Raw genomic sequence first — 21219 nt, 5'->3', positions numbered from 1 at the left:
ATAATTGTCACATTACGGTGAAATTAGCAGCAAATAATTGTCATCATTTGAGTGCAGCCATTAATTAAAGAATTACGTGTATGTAAACATAACCTGCTATTAACACTGTCTCCCTGTTTTTATCTCTTGCTGACACATTTTTTCACTCTTATCACTTTTTATTGGCTTTCACACAGCTTTCATCAGCTGCTATCCGCCTGTCGCTCTTCAGCCTCTCCTCCTTTCATCCGTTCAGACGCTTCTCTAGTTTCTATTAAAGGACCCATTTTCTGTTAATGGCAGTCCGGAGCTATCCGTGGTTCTTAAAAGCTCTGCTAAAAGTTTGTAATGTAACAAATTGTCCTTTTTCATTTATTAAATCTGGACACTTTCTTCAACTGCGTGCAGCTAAACTAGCAGAACCCAGAGGAGCTTTTTTCCTTCAAGAAAGAGAGCTGTTTCCATGGAAACGCTCCTGAAACAATGGAGAACTGGTCAGATCTATCCACCGTCCTCCCCGTGTTCAGGTTTTAATAAATCTGTGAACCCTGAATGATGCAGGTCCTGCTCCATCAGTGCTCGCTGCAACAATTAAACCCTTCAGATTTATCACAGATTTCTCCAACAGCAGATCCAGAATCAGTCTCCGGTTTTCTGAAAGGTTCAGACGATCCCAGCCTGAGATGTCAGAGAATCTGTCAGAGATGACTCTCAGCTACGACTACAGGCAGAGTTAGCTCTTTCTGGGAAAGTGACTGAATTAATTAACTTTTGGTGTTGGATATTGTTAATTAACTGTGGCGGCCATCTTGACCTGGATTGATTCCACACAGTAATCAGCTGTTAAAGAACATCCAGTGAATATTTACTGAAACTTTAATCCAAATCTGGTTCAGGAGATATTTTGCTAACAGAAACAAAGCAGACCTGGGCAAAAACATTACTGCCAGGCTTTGCTTTTAGGTAGTATATAATAATAATAAATAGGTTTTTTTCTTGTAATTAAATTCTTATGCTTGTGTTTGGGGGTTGCAGGAAGTGTCCAGGTTATCTCCTCCACCATCGCGCTGAAATATATTTTATTTTGTAAGATTTCTGCGGACTGGGTCCTCTTCAGAAGCTCTCGACGGTTGTAGGAACAGCTGATGTGCATTTTTATTTTACAAGGACGTGGAATTCATTATTATATCAAAGTAAATCCAAACCAGCAGTGCTGCTGGAGGAGATTTCTGAGAATTATTTTAGAAAATCTAAGAAATGAGTGTATGAGGTCATTGTTATGGGGTTAAAAATTCACGTTTTTATAATTTGACAGAATTGAATAAATCTGTTTTTTCATCTAGCAGTGAGACGTAACTCGTGTCCTTGCTGGATGACAAAGAAAGATGGATTCACTCTTTGTATAAAGACCTGGAGAGTTGTTCTTTTTGGATTAATCTCCTGTAACACCTGTTTTCGTTGAGCTCAGGTGGGTCCGTTCTAATAAAGTTCACAGGTTTGATTTCCTTCGGTTTCCTCTTCCAAGGAGGAATAAAACACCTTTCACAGCCTCTTCAAAGTCAGACAAGACTCAGGGTTAACTTTGTAATAATTCCACAAAGTTCCTGGAGTTTCCAGACCTCAGTTTGATCCATCAGCTGTCAGCTGGAGCAGCGTTTAGCTGCGTGTTTCTCAGTTTCAGCAGCTTTCAGTCGGCGGCTGGGGACTGTTGTGACAGGATGTGAAGAGTCTGAAATCTGCATCAGTCGGCCATTTTTAACAAAGAATGAGAACAAATCATACAGACCATAATAAACTCGGGCCTGAGAGGCTGAAATAAACTGTAAGGTGATTTTATACTTAAAATCTAAAGGGATAGTTCAGACATTTTTCTGTGTAAAGAGCATTCTGGTGGCAAATACCCCCCGATCTCTGGACAAGTGTAAACCAGGAATTTAAAAATGTTTCTACCTCTATATTATGTCTGTGTGGTGTTTATTTATATATATATATTTATATATAGTAGTAATATAAAGTGTTGGTGTGTGGGACTTAAAGCTCCACATTCGACTCTGGTCCAAAGATTCAACATGGCGGCCCCTGTAAACAGAGCCTGACTGTTTAAGTCTTAATAATGAGTGAAGGCGGGACACTTAGCCTCGGGTTATAATATACGTCGATACAAACAACTTACTTGTTTTTTCAGGCTGTCAATAATTTCAGAGAGTAGATTCTGCTCCCTCCCCGGCTCTGCTGCCGTCACTATAAGGTCCACGTCGTGACCGAACTCCTTCCCCCTGCAAACAAAACACTGTTAAACTCTGATTAGTGCCATGAAAGCCGTCCACTCTGGTTCAGAGAACGTCTCGTTTCCAACAGGACGGCTGCAGGAATTATGATGACAGGAGCCCAGCAGATGATATGGACACAAAATCCACAGTTTCCAAAGAACTGAGGAAAAACACCTTCAGTTTTAACACATTTACGTTTCTCTCAGACATTTAATACAAACTACTTTGTGTTTTAGGAGTTCAGATGTTTTCCAACAATAAAATCCTCTTTTACACACATGACAAATGTGACCTTATTGTCCTCACTGATGGGTTAATGTGGCTCACACCGATCAGCTGACAGAGAAATCCCAAACCGTGACTCTAAAACACAACACCAGTAAGTTACTGAGGAGTACGGTTTGCACGGTATCCTTTCTGTGCAACACGTAAAGCTTTTGTTTTCCAGCAGGTGGGCAGCTAACAGCTGTTTTTGACCATTACCAATCTGTCACCAAGAGCAGAAGTTCTGAGGATTCGCAGTCTGTCTTTTTGTGTGATTGCTGTCATTCAAGAAAGGTGACGGGAAAATAGGACTTTTAGAAAAAGTGACACATGCTCTTCACATCCCACAGATTTGACAGAGAATGGGTTTTTGTAAGCATTGTAATGGACTGACCACCTGTCAGCTCATCTCCAGGCTTTGCCAAAAGTCCTGTCATCATTTTAAACTGATCATTACACAGCGTCCACACACACACACACACACACACACACTTTAACCCACAAACCCATTGATAACGACATGCAGAATCCTACAGAAGTACATTCCAGCGTCACCGCTCCCCCCAAAGCGAGATGACAGTGGCTGTTTGGACGATCGGGCTCTAAAGAAGCGAGCCCGGGCGTTTGATGCCGTCCCTCTGCCCCCGGCGGATGGCTGGTAGCAGTCGGAGCGGGCAGCGTTAAAGGAACGCAGGCAGGCTTTGAATTGCTTGAGGGAAAGCTTCAAAAGGCCTCTGTGGCTAATTCATGCAGCAACAATTAGAGCTCTGCAAAACAAGATAATATTGATGGAGATTTCTTTTTTTTGTGTGTTTGCAGCAGTGAGCGTGCCCTCGTGGCCCTGACAGAAAGAAGGTTGGTTTGTTTTTTTGCTTTAGTCAAAGTTGTTTCATTTTGGCTGTGTTTATTCAGTCGGAGCCACAAGGGTACACTCACAGCTCCAAATCCATCCTCCTGTTAGGAGAGCCTTGTTTACACTTGTGCTAATAGTTTTCAGTATTTCTGAAGGCTTTTTATGAAAGGATGCACATTCTTGACTTTTAAAATACATTTGTTTGGGAATGCATCAAATAACTACCTCTTTTAACGGGCCTTTCTTTTGTCTCCAACTTTGAATAGGCTGAGCTGAGATTTAACATTTTCAGCTTTTAGACTGTGCTAAAGCAGCCATTTTCTCTGCTAACCTCTCCTGACGGGAAAAACTTACTCAAATGCAGAATAAATGATTGTCATTGTCTGTGCTTCTAGTTCTTCAGAGAAAGAAAGCCCTGGACTAAACCCACAGAACCAGAAACTGTTCTGTAAAACCAGATAAATACAGATTAAACCCTGGGAGGGATGTCACTTGATGCGACGCAGAGAAACTCAGAGATTTAAACACCTGGTGTGAATTCAGCCACTCTTTTATTGCGTGTGGGAAAACGCTAAATTATTAACAGATATGCACAAAACCTATAAAATATACACGGCTATTTACAACCTTCTGTGGACTACAGACGTGTATAAATAATAAAAATGTGGGAAGTCAGACTTCTCCCCGTCTCCGATCAGCTGTCCTGTCAGGCTTCGTGTCCAACACATGAAAACAAAACTGAGCGCTGAGCGTCTCTGGGCTTTCTGCTCGCAGGCGGCTTGTTTTGCTCTCCCCTCCTGTGAGCTGATAATAGAGTCGGGTTTAACAATCATGACACCATGAATTAATCCGATAAGGAATACTTATCTGAGCTGTTGTTCAAGGCTGTGAGAAGCAGGCACCACTGCCCCCCTCATCAGTGTCACTTTCAGTTATGTTTCAGACAATCTCACGTTAAATAAACCCACAGAGGAGACTTGAAGGCAACACGCTCAAATAAATACAGTGCTCTGTTGACGCCGTGTGAGTGTTTTTACACACAGAAGCTGTATTTTCACACCTAATCTATTTTTAATCCCCCACCCCCTCAACAAAACTGCTTTTAAGACTTGTCACCCGCCTTCCACAGCTGTCCTTTCAATAAGGCTAATGTCAGTGGCATCAACAGATCCTCGCCAGGCGGCTGCGCTCTGAAGTGGATGACAGCTTCAGCTTATGACACACAGCACTTGTTTTCTGAAACTTTTGGGAGCAGAGTTATTTATTTATTTATTTTATTTTTGGATCTCACCCTGAAAGGAAAAATTGGATAGAGCCAAAAATATCTATTTAAGGAGTTATACAGTAAATATGCATTAATTTCCATTTTTGACAAGGGTTATCGGCCATAAAGACGAAGATAATGAGATACTCAACATCACGTTGGAAATTATGGGTAATTAAATTCAGCTTTGACAGGACTTTAGAGGAGAACGTTTTCAGGTTTGTCATGCTGAGGAGAGCTAAAAGAATCCTGGTGCTGCAGCTGCCATCTCACGGCCTTTTAACAACATGTCTGAAGAAAGTCAGCTTTTCAGCAGGACGATGCTCATCTAGAAGAATTATCTGGGGGGATTCGGTGCGTCTGCAGAGCTCTGAATGGACAAGCTGAAACTGAGTTGTTATAGCTAAAAATAAAAGCAGAACAGTAGCTAAAAGCAGCAAAATTAGAAGACTGGCTGCAGCCTAAAAGTTGCAAAAAGGATAGTTATAAACTAGAAAGTGATGCTATTTCTTATTCTACAAAAAGCTAAAAGAAGCTGAAGCAGATTTAAAAGGAAACTATGTTCCTGAAGGAAGTGATGAGATCTAAATCTGTTCTTCAGAAAAAAGTTACAAAAACCAGAAGTCACAGCCGAAACATTTGATGTATGAACAGCTAAAACAGCACAAAGGATGCAGGAGTTAAATAAAAACAGACAACATTAGTAGTAGTAGCTGAGCATCATCTCACTTTGTGCAATATTATATTTATATGATATACGTTGTTTATTGTTTGTATTTTTCCTTTTTGTTTTGGTGTCAGTTGTTGGAATCAACCCTGTTGTCTGTTAGGAAAATATATGATGAATTACTGATTTTAATGAAACTTTCAGGAAATAATCAGTGGACGTCCATCTACAACTCGTTAACATTTCAATGAATACCAGCCTTTAATTTATGCTGTAAATAAGAGTAAGATGTCCATTCAAACTAAACACCAGTAGCTTTATAAAGAGCAGAGAAGGATTCTCAAAGGTCTGCAGGAACAGCAGCATTAAAGGCCATCAGCTGAGCTGTTGGAGCTCTGTGGCCTCCGTCGCTGCCAGACTGCCTCTGAATTATTTACCTCACACACACCACTGGTCCTGGCCGGGTTTTTACAGCACAACAGAGCAGAGTGCTCCGTGCTTACTCAGCCACAAAGACTTCACATCAAAAGCTGCACAAAGACGAGGCGACGCAGGGAGGTGTCGGCTTCGAACGGAAAGTTGCACTCAGCAAGTTGCTCCACAAAATGACTCTGTGTGCACAAAGGGATGCATGTGAGTGACTTCATGACCTGCTTTTAAAACCTCTGACCAAAAATCTGCTCTTCTGTCAGATTAATGCAGGTTTATTAGGTGAAAGCAGCATTGCTTGAAGGAATGCATATCACCCATCCCCCTTAAAAGTTTTAAATAAAGATTTCCTGCAACCTGTTAGAGCTCAGAGTGTTGGGGATGACTCTCAGCTACTACCTCACTGAAGTTGAGCTTAATGGCTGTAAAATTCTGAGTTTTAGCCATTTTTTGTGTTTGCTAAGGTTGATTGCGTTCTGGCAGCCATCTTGAATCAGATTTGACTCCAAAAGTTAATTAATTGATGTACAACCCATGATTACTTTAAGAGTTTAGTGGTTAGAGATATTTTGCTAACAGAAACAATCAAACACACACTGACACAGCTGATTACATGATTGCTGTTCTTTCATTACGACAGATTACAGTAATTCCTAAAAGATGTGGGATTAAACAACAAATAATGCTGCAGCTACATATTTCCTGCTCTTACAGTACGAAGACAAAGTGTAAATCAGCTGCGCCTGTTGGGACTTTTAACAAACATTAGATTAACATTAATATAAATAAAACTGCAGAGTGAACACTGAGCTGAATGACTGATGGAATTTGCTAAAAAAAGGTAAATATTTTGAAAACTATAAAAGTTACAGAAATGAAAACTCCCTGAGGTGAACATGTTGGTGTTTGAATTGTTGGCACAAAGTTCGATTCAAAAATCAGACAGAAAAACAACAGCGTGAATGTTGACTCGGCGTTCAGACAACAGGAGCTTCAGAAAGAAAAGGAGAAACATATTTTTCTGTTTCTTTTACAACATCAACACTGAAAGATGGAGACAAATCCTGTACCTGCGAAAGCCACCTGTCAGCGTTAGCATGGCGTCTGGCGTGATCGCACGGACAGCTTCGTCAATAATGTTCCCCACGGCGCGGGCCTCGGCCTTACTGACAGCCCTGGAGATGTCTCCATAATGCAGGAAACCTGCGGGGAGAAGACCACACGGCCATCAATCATGGCCGTTTGCTCTGGGGAAGCAGAGTAAAATGGGATCCGTTCTGCAGGCTGATAGAAGCTGACTAACAGTGGCTGCAGGCGCGAGCCTTACTGTATCTACTCCTCCTAATTAGAAGTGATGCATTGATGATTATCTCATTTTAGGCGTTTTCGCCCGTCTTTGTCCCACATAAAAAGCAGTAATTCTCTTTTCTTTTCCACGGATGAACATCCAATTAATTGCCAAACTTTAATGATTTTTCTGTCTGTGCAGCAGAAAAATTAATGGGATGACTATTGTTTCTGCTGTGTAAAGATTTACAAAGTACAGCTGGAAAGATTAGGCTCTAAAGACATTTTTTCCATTTCAAAAACTCAAAGAGTGCTGAATTCAGTGTTCCAAATGATGGGTTATGACCAGTTTGACAGATGTGTCTGTCAGCATAATAAACCACTGAATGGAGTCTGAAATGAGTGGCAACCTGTGAACTCTGCAGTCTCACAGTCTGTGCATCCAGCAAAATAACTTCATTTAACCTGAAGAAAACTAAAACTGACTCTTGTCCTGTGGTGTTTCTGTTCACTCAACTAGTCCTTTCAGGTGGAAGCATTGGCACCAAATCTTAGATAGAAATGTTGTATAAAGACTGAAAGGTTGCTGCCCAGAATTATTCACATAAAGATGTTGTTCTGCTATAAACTTTGGTTAAATGTGGTCATTTATAGATGCATTAGAGCCGTATGAACACCTGCTGCATGCTGAGGTTTATACATACCAAATACCCAATAAGTCCCAGGTTGTTTTATGTGTTGGTACCAACATGAAGAGTTTATTTCAGCAGATATCGTCAGTTTTCTCGTTGTGGGGTTTGATGTTGGGGCTGATCATGGACTTCCATCTTTCACAGTCAGAACTCCAACTTTAGGAGGTATTCCAGTTGGTTTTTCTGACTTGTATTTTAATAATGGGACAGTCCTCAAACACCTTTAGCACTAAAATACATTTTATTTTACATGTTTCTAAATGTTCAACCAAACTCTTTAACTTGGACTCTAAGGCGATTCAGAAATGAAATAACCAATCTCTTTCTTTAGGCTTCCACCTTTTTAAAACTTCGAAGGCTCTGCTTTAAAGCCCCACTTCGCTCCACAGATTGAGTTCTTGCATGAATTCTTCCTCAGAGCTGCTTTTATTTGAGTATATTCCTGCTACTTTTCCCTCTCTGCTAAAAAAAGCCTCAACTAATTTCAGAAAAAATTCCTAGCACTTAAAACCCAGCATTAGTAGCTCCCATCAGGACAATAAAGTCCCGAATGGCGTGCAGTGTCCCTGAGAATTTGATGATTAGCTCTTTAAGCCTCTTTTGGAAGCAGACTTGTGTTGAAATCTCTGCTCTATAATTTGTGAAGTGGCTGCGTGAAGATGTGGAGACTCTGATGTACCGCTCTGTTGCATCCGGTTCAGATGAATGCTGGGCTCTGCCAGAACCTCGCTGAATGAGCGCAGCCCTCTTCGGTGCCACTTCTCAGCCGTTTTAGGTCCAACCCCAAACACGCTTGTGAACAGCTGGCAGGAAACAAGGTAAGGATGTAATCAAGAAGCGACAGGCTCAAATATCTGAAGAGCTGTGATTTCAAAGCTCATTACTGGAAAAGCAAATGAATGATTTGGTTGTTTTTCATCCACTGACCTTGAGTGTTTGGAACCTTTCATCAGAAAGTATTTTCTCGACTTCAAACGAGCGGCCGCATCGAAGGATCTCCTGTAAAACAGCAGAGAAACGCTGTCTGTGGCAGCGGCAGCAGGTTCCTACCTGGCTTCTCTTCCATCAGATAAATGGCACAAAATTGCCTCTCATTTGAAAACCATTTCCACTTAAATCGGCTGTTCTCATTTTCATTTTGTTTCCAGAAATAACGCCTTTGTCTGTGGAGAAACCTGGGATTAACACCAGTTTAATGGCAATCATTAAAGCCCTACTTAATGCTTTTCCTCACGTTCTATTATTTGCTCTGAAACTGCCTTGCTTTCACATTTAATTGTCTGCGTTCTGAGCAGAGCTCCACTAACACTCAGTTTAACCGTCTCCATTACGTGAAAGTGAGAAATCAGGCTCCGGTGTTCTGGTTCCTATCAGCAGCTTCGAAAGGAAAACTGTAAAAGGAGTCGGTGCAGACTGTTTACCTTTCAGTCATCTGTGTGTATGTTCGTGTGTCTGTTAGTAAAATATCCCAGGAACCAATGAGAAATGTTAGTGAAGCTTGCAGAAAGGACTCACTGGGGCCACATCTACAAATCATTAAGTATGAAGGTCAGCCTGGTCGTTACAACCAACTCGTAGCTGAGACTGAACCCCATCACGTACTCTGAGCGCCGACAGACTGAACTATTTCAAGTCAACACTTGCTGTCTGTTAGTAAAATATCTCCTGATCCACTGGACAGACTTCAGTGAAACCTTTAAGGTGCCTCTTCATCGCCAGCGCGGCCTCAGCCATCAGGGATGTCGGGTCGGCGCTGACAGTGTCGCTCCGATGTTTACAGCCACATCAAGCGGTTTGTTTCCTCTGTTCGGTTTCACTTTGTGTTTTTTGTGTCGTGTCACTTTTCTCCTTTTGAGCGTCAGTCTGTTCAAAGAGCCGAACACAAACAGCGAGGAGGAGAGGTCACTCGCAGACTGTCTAATTTGGTCTCCATGGAACATTTACTTTGGTTTCTGAATGTGCTGACAGGTCTGACAGATGTGGAAACTCAGACCCTCTGCGAGCGTGGAAGCGTTAACGTGTCAGGGAGTTGAATTGAGAGCAGAGTTCTTTAGATATAAACATTTCTAAAAAACTTTCCCTGACAAGCTGCCATCATTTCTGACCCGAGCCTGACTGTGAACGTGGGGATGAAATGACCCATAAGAACCTTTTTATTCCTCTGATGTCTGCTGTCTGTCGGTGTGCGGTGCAGATGTTTACAGCATCTGTCTGCGTAAAAATAAAGTGACCTTCTGTACTTTTTATGCATTGTGTAATCTGCTGGTGTCTCTTTCAAAGCAGAGTTTAAAATAAAATAAATATATGAAGGAATATTACACACAAATGTGGTGATTTGTAACTGGATCCATATTGATCGGCCCTAAAATGAAGCTTCTGGTTGTTTAGGGCCTTCAGGGGTAAAAATGGGGTTTTATTGATTTTTTTTACTCCATCGGTTTGATGTAATCCAAGTACATTTTATTCCATCTTTCCTTGTGAACCTGTGAACTATTCACCCCCAGAACATTTTCTGTTTTGTTGCCTAAAAACATAAAATGTCTCCAGGGTCTTCATGTATTTATCTGGACCTTCTGTCCGTTCTTCATGTCCAACCGTCTGCAGCTCCTTCAGGTTGGACGGTGCTGCTTGTGTCCAACAACCAGAGGTTCTTAGCTGGACGGAGGTCTGGGCTTTGACTGGACCATTCCAGGACCTTTAACTGGTTCTTCAGCAGAGGGTTCAGGCTCATTGTCCTGCTGGGAGGTGGACCTCCGTCCCAGGTGGACATTATTTACATACTGAACTTTAAGAGTCATGTTTTGTCCCTGTATTCACCTCTGAGCTCCTTTTGATGTGTTTCGTACCGTAGGCTGGATTTATAACCCTATAAACTGTGAGGAGGGGAGAAAAGTCAATTCTAATCATAAACACAAGTCTGTTTTTAACCTGAAAAGTCCATATTTGATGTTAGGAGTTGAATCCAGGAGGATAAAAGTTATTCTTTTATAGATCTGAAGTAATGAATTTCTTGTTCGGTACAGCAGACCCGACAGGCAGTTGGAGTCAGACCTGCGTGTCGTCTCTTAGCATGCAGGATGCGAGTCTTACCTCCATGACAGCCTTGGTGTGCTCACCGAGGCACGGCAGGTCCTGGGCTGCCCTCAGACTCTCCACCGCCGAGGGAAGACTCTTCAGGACAGACGCAGCTCTCCTGAAAGCCAAACATGGCCCCTCCATCTCACTGAATTCATAATTCTCTGCAAGCACTTCGAACGCATCCTGAAGGGAGAGGAGGACAAAGACAGGTGGGAGACGGAGTGGAGGACAACGTAGGCGTGAACAGCAGATATGACACATAAAGAACTGCAAAGCTTTAAAAAAGAGGGAATGATGGGAAACGGAAAGAAGGGGAAGTCGAGCAAGATGTGATGAACCAGATGGAGATATCCTCCGTCTGTGTCCCTGTCCCTGTCTCTGTCCTCTGAAGGTCTTTCTGCATGTTGCTTTTCTTCTGGATGACCAAACAGAGATGTGCAGCCGACAGGAACCTGTCATTTTCCACTTGTTCCCAGCAGGATTCCCAGGGAGCGGCACGACTTTCTCTCCTTTCAAAGGTAGAATCCAAACTGCTTCTTTGGCCCAAAACCGCTTACAACAAATATATTAATGGTTTCAAAAGCTTGGAGAGAAATTACAGTTTCTGCTGGTGAAATAAGCTGAAGCTGAACACTAACTGAAAGCTAAAAGGCTAGCCCAAAGCTAACGAAGGAAGAAGAGATGTGTTCAGACTAGCCTTTAGCTCATCAGGCCTGTCAGAAAGAAGCCGAGGTCGTTCAAAGAGCTTCCTACAACAGGTAAGATATTCATTATTCATAATCATTCAACAAAACCCCTTCAGTTTTATCTTCCCAAACATAAACACCAAAGAAAAATATACTAAATAAACGTTTTACTGTTTAAAGTTCAGAAACTTTTTTTCTGGTAAATAAATGGAGCCAAACTGTTCTGAGTTAATTTAAAGCGTTTCATGTTTTTTGCCGCAGAACGTCGGCACGTGGACAGGTGGATCATTCATTACTGCAGACATTCATTAATTTTACAAGTAATTCTGTCATCTGCTGCAGTGAGGCTTGTAAAAGGATTTCTAACAGTCAGCACTTTCCTGAGAAAACAAGCGTTTTAATGTTGAATTAAAACAGAAACGGGACGTCAAAGATGCTCCTTTTATTCAACCCTCATTATAAACAGATTCTATCAATAAATAAACTGATTTTACAGCCTCTCTGTGAAGGAAGGCAGGAGAACATATACAGCTAGAAATTTTCATCCACTTATAAAAACATGAAAATCATTTCTGTAATATTTCTGCTCGTTCCCTGAAGGTTTCTGTTAAATCCTCTGAAATGAGATATCTGATAGAAACATGTCTCGTGTCGACAGTTCCATGTGTCAGTCAGCTTTAGGTTGGTGTTTTTTATTTCATTTCCTCCAACAATAACTCTTTTAGTTTCATTGTTAGCTCCAAAGAACAAATTGCCTTCATGTCGTTCATCTTCCTGTTGGAAAACTTCATTATGACAGAACTAAGACGGCTGCCTTTCGCTTCAGTTTTAGCTTCTAGCTATAGTTGGTATTCTGACCACTCAGAGTGTTTCTGTCATATCAGGAAGAGACGTTTTATTCTAGCCTTTTAGTAGAAATGCATTGAAACTTTAGCTTGTTTTAGATTTAAATGACTGATTTAAATGATATTTTATTCAGTCGAACAGAGCCGACAGCACCAACAGGTAACAGCAAAGATGTTTAGACCAGATCAAAATCTGTAAGAGTCACTGAGCTGGAGCCATTTCTGTGCTTTCTAACAGCCATCTTTAATCTCAACACAAATATAAAAATAATAATTTTCCATCAGTAAAAACTCATCCAGCTGTAAAAGCATCCTCCTCGTGATCTCTGCACCCAGGACAAACACTAACTTATACTGAAGCTGAGGAGCGTAAACTTAATCCAGCTGGATGTTAGCCGAGCTAGCCTTCAGCACATTCATGCCTGCAGCCGAGCCGTGGTGTGAGGTCACTGCACCCCCCGCGGTCCCGTGTCGACACTCAGCCTCAGGTCAGTGAGCAGCTCACTTCAGTCCGGCTTACCCCTGAGACGCACTGACCCGTTTACAGCAGGACACAGCAGGAACAGTACCCTTTACATCCTCCGCACACACACACACACACACACACACACACACACACACACACACACACACACACAGGGCTGTTTTTCTACTCCTATGAGGACTGTGCCTTGACTTCCATTCACATCTGTAGCCTAACCTAAACCCAGCTCAAACAAATAAGGCTTTGGTCCCCAAAAAGTAGCAGTAGGTCCTGACAAGTTGGTGTTTATAGGAGAAATATTCCTAAAAAGCTAACAAACACACACACACACACACACACACACACACCCCAGCCCTCCTCACAGCTTGAGACAATAGAAAATGTAAGCTTGTTATTCCAAAGGGTGAAGGGCACCCTTGAGTTGTGTAATTGTTTAGATCCAGATGTGTTTCCAGCAGGTTGCCTGAATGAGTTTCTTGTTTTTGGGTCTTAATTTTGTTTTTAAATGAAGCTCCTTATCTTTTCCTCAGCAGCCGGTGGTCCAAAATAACCAAACAATGATGTTTGAACTTGTTTTTTTCTTTTCATTCCAGCACAAAATATGTTTTAGTTTATGTTGACTACAGAAGCAGCACGGTGGAGCAGTGGTTAAACTGTACCCTTTCTGGGTGCAGTTTACATGATCTCTCCGTGCACTCGTGGGTTTACTCTGATTTCCTGCAACAGATCCAAACATGCATGTCAGGTTAATAGTAACTCTTAGGCAGTGGTGTTCAGGGTCACTGTCCTGCAGCTTTCAGGTGTTTCTCTGGTCTCTGCCTCAGGTGACTCACCTGTTTCAACTGAATGAGTGACTAACAGGATTCTGCAGAACCTGAAGAGCTGAGAAACGACTGAAACATGCAGGATGGTGTCCTCCAGGACCAGGGTTGGACACCACTGCTCTAAAACTGTCCCTAAGTGAGTGAAAGCATGAATGGTTGTTTGTCTCATTTGTCTCTGTGTCCCTGTGATGGACTTGCAAGCTGTCCACAGTGTCCCCTCTTCTCACACAGTGTCTGCTGGAGATCAGCACCAGCTCCCTGTGACCAGGAGGGAAGGAGCAGGAAAAAAGACGGATGGATGGATGGACGGATGGATGGATGGATGGACGGACGGACGGACGGACGGACGGATGGATGGATGGATGGACACATTGATGGATGGATGTTAGATGCTGTTTCTGAAGATAAAACCAACAATGTCTCTCTTCCACCCTGCCTTTTACACAAAGGGATGTTTTATCGACTCATAAACAACATTTTTATGCTGTCACTGTTAATTTATCTCATTTATTGTCTTTTTGACCTTTAAGATTCCAGAAATGAATAAACAAATGAAAACAACCCAACTACCCTCTTTAATTCTTTAACTTGTGGGCTTAAAGAGCTCGTGCACACACGGTGCACAAGCCTCTGTCAGCTGTCACGGCGGCTCTGTGGAGTCTCTGCTGCAGGCGATAAAACCCACCCAGCATATGCATTTATCTGATTAATGAGAAGTAAAGGATAGATGAGGGTGGGGGGACGTTGATGTAGCGCACCGTTTTACCCCCCACCTGCAGAAATCAGGGACACGCCTGTGAGTCTTGTTCTCACAGCACCCTTCGTCCCTGCAGGAGCAGAAAAAAGCCGAACAAAGACCCCACTGAGTGGAGTTTCATTAACAGGAACATGTTATCACTCAAACATGATGATTTATTTCTGCTCACGATCTGGAATCTCAGGCTTTTGTTGGACAGAAATGTGCAAAGGCTTTAGTCTTGTGTTTCCTAATATTCTGCACCCAAGGTGGCTGAATTTCCTGTAATTATCAGTTCGTCTGAAGGTTTTTGTAAAACTCGCTTCACAAAGGACGATGACCTCTCCACGACCTTTTAAAACATGACCTTCAGTGAAGGTAGAACATGAGGAGAGTTTTCACGGTTTGAGATGAGATTACATCGATGGAATCAAGAACTGAGAAAAAGATAATCAGATCTGGATCCACCGTACCAGATGTGTGCATCTGGAACTGCTCTGACCCAAATCAAAGCAGCGAGGGGTCATCTTTACAACAAACAAACAACAAAAGTTCAGGAATATCCTTCAAAATGTCTGGAAAACAGGAAAATCCCAGGAAAGTTTCCCTTTCAGTGAGTTCAGGCTGTGTTGGTGGGTTTGGACCTGCGTCATACGGACGTTCAAGCTAACTGGATGAACTTACTTCTATTTATTTTGTTTTTTAATAAATCCCTACATTGTTAACCTTGTTTCCTAAAAAAATATAAAGAAACAAAAAGTGGCTTAGGATTCAAGACAATAAGATTAACAAAAAAAAAAACCTGAAGAAATGCTGAAGGAACTAAGGCAGCTTTTATAAAACCCAAAAGTAGATTTAGGAATTTCTTTGGTAATAATTTAAGTTAAGTGTAAAAAAAGAGTTTGGAAACTGCAAACAGCCAGAAGTTATTTAAGTTGAATATTTTGTGATTACTTATTTGGCTAAAATCAAATTATTGTCTACAGGTACATTTAAAGCAGGTTTTTATTAATTTCCTCTGTGCTGTAAAATATTCTCCAGTCCAGCTGCATGTTTTTATTTTATTTGGGTTTTTCCAAAGTTGTGGGAAGAGTAGCTCATCCATTCAAGTCCCCATAACTAGTTTTTTTATTTACAAACACCATAAAAAGGAAGTGTTATGATAGATGTTTTTATGAGGTTTCAAAGAAAAAAGTCAATAGTTTCATAAAAAAAAAAAAAAATTGATAAGTTAAAAATTTATGAAGAAGTTTAACTTTTAAAGGAGCTCAGAGACAAACTTTTTGTTTGTTGTGAGCTGCTGATGAAAGGTGAACGATGCGTGAAAGTGTCGATGCGTCGGCTGATCTTAGAGGTTTTGTTCATTTGTATTTTATCCTGTGTGTGCACGTGTGTGTGCACGTGTGTGCGCACGTGTGTCGCCATCAGAGAAAACAGCAGCCATGCTGCACATCAATCAGCCAGGAAACAAACATCAGGTTTTTCTGTTTTCTTTCGTCCAGCTTGTGAAGAATTATGACAGCAGAAGACTCAGGGGTAGCAGACAGAAAAGACTGACTTGTGTGAGGCGAGCGAGCAGTCAGGGTGGAGACAGGAGGGAGGAGGTGGAGTTCCACAACAAAGGTCTGACGTCTCCATGGTCCTGGTCCATCAGGTCCTTCATGTCTCTTCAGGTCCATCAGGTCCTTCAGGTCCATCTCCATGGTCCTGGTCCATCAGGTCCTTCAGGTCTGTCTCCATGGTCCTGGTCCATCAGGTCCTTCAGGTCTGTCTCCATGGTCCTGGTCCATCAGGTCTCTTCAGGTCCATCTGACCTGAACCTTCTGTCCATTCTTCATGTCCAAACGTCTGCAGCTCCTTCAGGTTGGATGGTGCTGCTTGTGTCCAACAACCAGAGGTTCTCAGCTGGACGGAGGTCTGGGCTTTGACTGGACCATTCCAGGACCTTTAACTGGTTCTTCAGCAGAGGGTTTAGGCTCATTGTCCTGCTGGAAGGTGGACAGTTTCCTAGTCCATCCCCACAGCATGATGCTGCCACCACCATGCAGTTGTTCTTGATGTTGGGTCTCATCTGACCACAGCATCTTCTTCTACATGTTTGGGGCGTTTTATAACTTTTGGCAAATTCCAAATGTTGTTTTTCCTGATGCTCCTCTGAAGCTCAGCTCTGAGCAGCTTCTAGTGGTCCTGTGGACAGATCCTCCATCTCTCAGCTCCATCAGGGTTATCTTTGTCCTCCTGGATGTCCCTCTGATTATTTGGCGGTGCCTTTTTGAGGTGAGATTATCACCAGGTGGGCCGGTAAAACCAAGAGGTTTAGGTGCTCAAATCCAACCAAACAGCATGTGAAAACAAAGCAAATATTAAGAAATAAAGTCTCAAACTTCTTTGGTCAGAAAGCAGAAACTCGTAGTTATTAAGTCTGAATCATGTGGAAATCCATCATCCAACTGTTTGAAACTGATCAACTTGTTCTTACAAAATAAATCCGTTTTTCCAGGTATTCATTTTCATCCTCATGGAAACAAAAAGACAGGAAGTCGCAGCTCATTTTGTGTCAGTTTTCCAGTCATCCATGTTTAGGTGAGTTATTTTATTTTTATAGAGTCGTTTTGTTTTTTTTAACACAGTGATTCATACCTGGTGAGAAATAGTGCTCAGCAATAACATCCAAAAATAAACCTGTGAGTCAACTGAACAGTGGTATGAGCATTATTATAATTAAACCTAATCTTCCAAGAACCAACAACAATGAATCATTTTCTTTTCCTAAAATAAAAATCCCCTCTTTGTGTAAAAGAAACAGAGGTTGTGCTGGATTGGGAGTGATTTGCAGCTTTTTAAACATTTCTCTAAGAGAACTCTTATTTCTTTTATTTAGTGCTTTAATTAACGACGCTCAGAGATTCTGGTTTAGCTTCTTGGTGAGCAAATAAAACATGATTGTCCTTCAAGAAATGCTGTCTTATCCTGGAAAAGCTTCAGGATTTATTTTTATTTCAGTCAGAGAGAAAACTCAACAACGACTGCCCTCAACAGTGTCGCTCTCTCAGCTAATTAAAGACCTAACAGAATGCATATCGCCCACCAAAATAAAAGAAATAAATCTCCTGTGTTGAGGACGACTCTCAGCTACTACCACAACAAACTACCTCCGTATCTCACTGAGGTGGAGCTAAGTGGTTTGTGGATATTTTGCTAACACTACAGATAAACAGACACACTTGAACAGTTACATGATCACCCACAGGTGGTAGTCAGTTAGGGTTTTTCCATGCAGAGACCACAGCCCAAATGTGCTAAAACAAAACAGAAACGTTTTCTAAATATAGCAAAGCGAACGTAATGAGACGTGTTTCCTCCGAGTGTCTCAGAACGCTGAAAGCTTCAGTTATTGGACGTGTTTTGACTGAAAGTCCATCATTACTGCAGACAGCAGGACACGTCATGAACAGATCCATTGCTTCCTCCTCATTAGTGCTGCCACAGAATCATCTCCATGTTTGTTGCTTGGCTGTAATTTCCACACAGAGACCTGGCTTACAGGCAAAGCCCAAAGCAACACTGTTTTTTCTGTCTGACTTGTCGTTGAGGTAATTGCTTTTTTCAGCCCCAGCGAGATGTTCTACCTGTGGTTTTCTCAGGTCCACGGCGAGAACAACCTTCGTCTCTAATCAGAAAAGTCTTTGTGGCTTTATGTGGAGATAATGAGTTAATCATGGGGATAGGGAAACAGAGCGGGATTGCTAATTATAGAGTTAATGCCATGGAAAGAAGCTGTGGAAAAGAAATTGAACAGCAGCCTCCCCCAGGTGTAAGGTGTAATGGTGTGCACATCTGTACCTGCCTGTTCATGTGGATAAACACGTGTGTGTGTCTGTAAGGGCTTCAGCGCACACAGCGGCAGAAAGCTGTGCATGTGTGCCTCTGAAATGAGCATTTTGAGTCACCGGGAAGTTTGGGCTCATTATGAAGCAGCTGCCTCACAGGCCCGGTTCTGTGGGCTGGAAGGTGTCAGGAATATCACCCACTTCAGACCAATCAGCCAAATTTAGCTTCAGGAAAACTGGGAGGATGTTAAAGACGTGCTCTCACACCACAACCCCCCACACCAGGAGGGGGCACCAACAGTTCAGTCAGGTTTCTGAGACAGCGGACAGCGTTTGATGTCGAAAAATGAATAATTATTATAATTACTGCATGAACACTGAGTCAGATTCACACCATTGTTTTCCTGTTTATGGTGTTTCATACTTATCTCCAGTTAAACTACTTCTGCTTATTTTGTGCTGCTTTAAATGTTCACACATCAAAACGTTAATCTGTTAAAAATCCTTTCAGAATAAAAGTCCTTACAGAAATACTTTAAGATGTGATGATGAGTGCAGATCAGCAGGTAGATATAAATAAAGGAGCAGAAACGATGGAGGGCTGATTACCTGACTAACAGGTGAGCAGCTGAAGCAGGAAAACAGGAAGAACTGCTGAACACATCACAGAAACACTGAAACATCAGCTGAGACGAGCAGGAAAAACAAATTAAAACAACAAAAAACAACTTTTTATTCTACTTTACTTTTTATCTCCTGTTTCGCTGATTTTAGCTTCTATTCTGTTTGTTTGAACTAAGATTTTAATTTGTTAAAAATTCAGAAGCGTCTGTTTGTCTGTGTGTCTGTGCACAAGCACTGAGTGGATTAAATGTAATTTTCAGGACATGTTGAGGTTTTCACAGAGAACAAATGATTAAATTCTGGTGCTGATCGGGGTCACGACCCGGCTCCTGTAATGTTTTAATGACCTCGAGCTTCAGGAGGAGGTTTGAGCTCAGATTTCTTAAATAAAAAGTGATGACATCAGTGATGATGATGATGTCTGTAGTCTCTTCATCAGCTAATAATAATTTACAGAGAGCCATAAATAACTGACGGTGTGTCTGGAGGCCTCAGTTTGACCCCGACAGGAAGCTGACCTCAGCTTTCACCACCTTTCAGAATCATGTTTCTGTTATTGTCTAATTCTGATCCTTTCATTTGTACGTGGCCCTCTATAATTAGCTCTGCCTCTTCCTGAGAGTCGTCCTGACGTGAGGGCGCAGAAATGTGGGCGGAGCCAGAGAACTTAATGCTCCCATCCCATAACAGGTTGTTGTTGAGCATCAGATGATCAGTTTTAACCAACAGAAGAGCTTTCAGTGATGGAGGTGCATGAAACTTACCATAAAGACGGGGAAAGTTTCCACGCTTACAGTAAATCACAGTAAAAACCAGAATTCATGAACTGAACTGAAGACAACATCTGGGTTTTGGTTCTGGACCATGAGGTCCTCTAATGACTCCTACTTTAGACTTTCTCTGCATGTTAGAAGAAACTGAACAAGTCTGAATTTATGAGTTTAAAGTCATATTTTCATACAACTTGTTTCTATTTAAAGAAAAAGAGACTTTTCTAAAATGAAACGACGCTTTTCTTGGATTAAACAGTTTGTTGTCCTCGTGCTGGCGATGGATTGTTGTTGTTGTTTTGTTCATTTAAATCTTTCACAGCATTTATGATCAATCTAACGTTTGTTTCTTCATCCCTGAAGTCGGGAGGAAACCTGAGGAGCTCATCTTCGGCCCCCCTCCCCCCCGGACGGCACAGAGACAGATCCATCACGACTCATAATCCATCGCCAACATGGCCGACGGACAGGCGGTTCCTCGGGGCGTGTCCGAGCCGTCCCACCCTGGCAGGGTTCACAGACGTGTCGACGCTCTGCAGCTGCAGCTGCTGCTCGTTTGCAGCTTAATGTGTTTTGTGTCAAAGTTCTTCTTATCCAATTAGAGCAGAACAGATGAGCTGCTTCAGCATTCACACATTCATTTCCTGTTTTCTTTTCTGACTACTTCTACTTCTTTGTTCTGTTTTATACATGGAAAGTTCAGCTCACTCAGGAGACGGCTGCTGGAACTTCACTTTTTCTAACTTTTATACTTTTCCCTCATAGAAACACATCAAGATCTCTTCAGATCCTTCAAACACATCAGTTTGTGTCTTACTGTGAACATCTTGTTGTGGTTTTCTGTCTCTGTCCGTCTCTTGCAGGCGTACTGAGAAACCATCGCAGGAGCCGGAGAGGAAACTTCTGTCCAGGAGTCCTGTTTGTAAAAACAACCAATCAGAAACGTTTCCCTCATCTCAAACCCTGAGCAGACTGAAAGTGTGTAAGGTTCCTCCAGATGAGCTCAGAGCCGACAGTTCAAATTGAATTAGATAAAAATGCAGCCATTTGCCTCGCAGAAGTTATTTTTATGACTGTGTGTCTCCAGGGCAACAAGCTAATGACACTCATCTCACAGTCTGGTGGCATCCAAATCCATTACGCTACCTAACCCGTGGCATTACAAATCTGCTTGTCATCATCCAATTTACCTCCTGTAAATTGGCTTTTTATTCTATGAAGAAATGGCTCCGCGTGTGTAATATTTGTATCAAAGGGATTACCATTGTGTTATTATTATTCCTGCAGACAATAAGGCATCAGAAAATGTAGCAAACTGGTCAAAATTCGCCACAGATTTGGGCGAAGACGGACGCTGAGGAGGAAAAATGTGAGATTTTTATCACGTCTGGTTGACTGGGAGGAGAAGAAGTGTGTTAAAGAGCTAAAACACCTCTCTGCTGGGTAAAAAAACAACATTCTCTGCCAGAAGCCTGTTTTAATTTAACACCCAGAATGCATATCGCCCGCCACCTGAAAGAATTTTAGACTGAGATCAACAATAATGAAGCTGCAGCTTTTTCTGTTTAAACCTTGAAAATAAGGTTAACAATAATTACATTCAGTGCTCTGCATCCTGTTAGCCAGAAAGTATCAGG

At 41.9% G+C, this 21219-nt stretch overlaps 1 protein-coding gene across 1 annotated transcript in view; it reads right to left on the bottom strand.

The window, feature by feature from the left end:
• dntt (deoxynucleotidyltransferase, terminal) overlaps positions 1 to 21219 on the bottom strand; it is a 67420-nt gene that overhangs the window by 38398 nt on the left and 7803 nt on the right. The window contains exons 3-8 of the mRNA XM_037973400.1: positions 20400 to 20498; positions 10796 to 10966; positions 8633 to 8704; positions 8385 to 8508; positions 6797 to 6929; positions 2153 to 2255 (exon numbers count right to left, since the gene is read on the bottom strand). Of these exons, the coding sequence (XP_037829328.1) occupies positions 2153 to 2255; positions 6797 to 6929; positions 8385 to 8508; positions 8633 to 8704; positions 10796 to 10966; positions 20400 to 20498 (702 nt within the window). The remainder of the gene's footprint in view (positions 1 to 2152; positions 2256 to 6796; positions 6930 to 8384; positions 8509 to 8632; positions 8705 to 10795; positions 10967 to 20399; positions 20499 to 21219) is intronic.

The sequence above is a fragment of the Kryptolebias marmoratus genome, linkage group LG22 (genome assembly GCF_001649575.2).
Source record: "Kryptolebias marmoratus isolate JLee-2015 linkage group LG22, ASM164957v2, whole genome shotgun sequence".
NCBI lineage: Eukaryota > Metazoa > Chordata > Actinopteri > Cyprinodontiformes > Rivulidae > Kryptolebias > Kryptolebias marmoratus.
The sequence above is the reverse complement of the archived record's forward strand: the minus strand, read 5'-3'. Positions and strand labels throughout refer to the sequence as shown.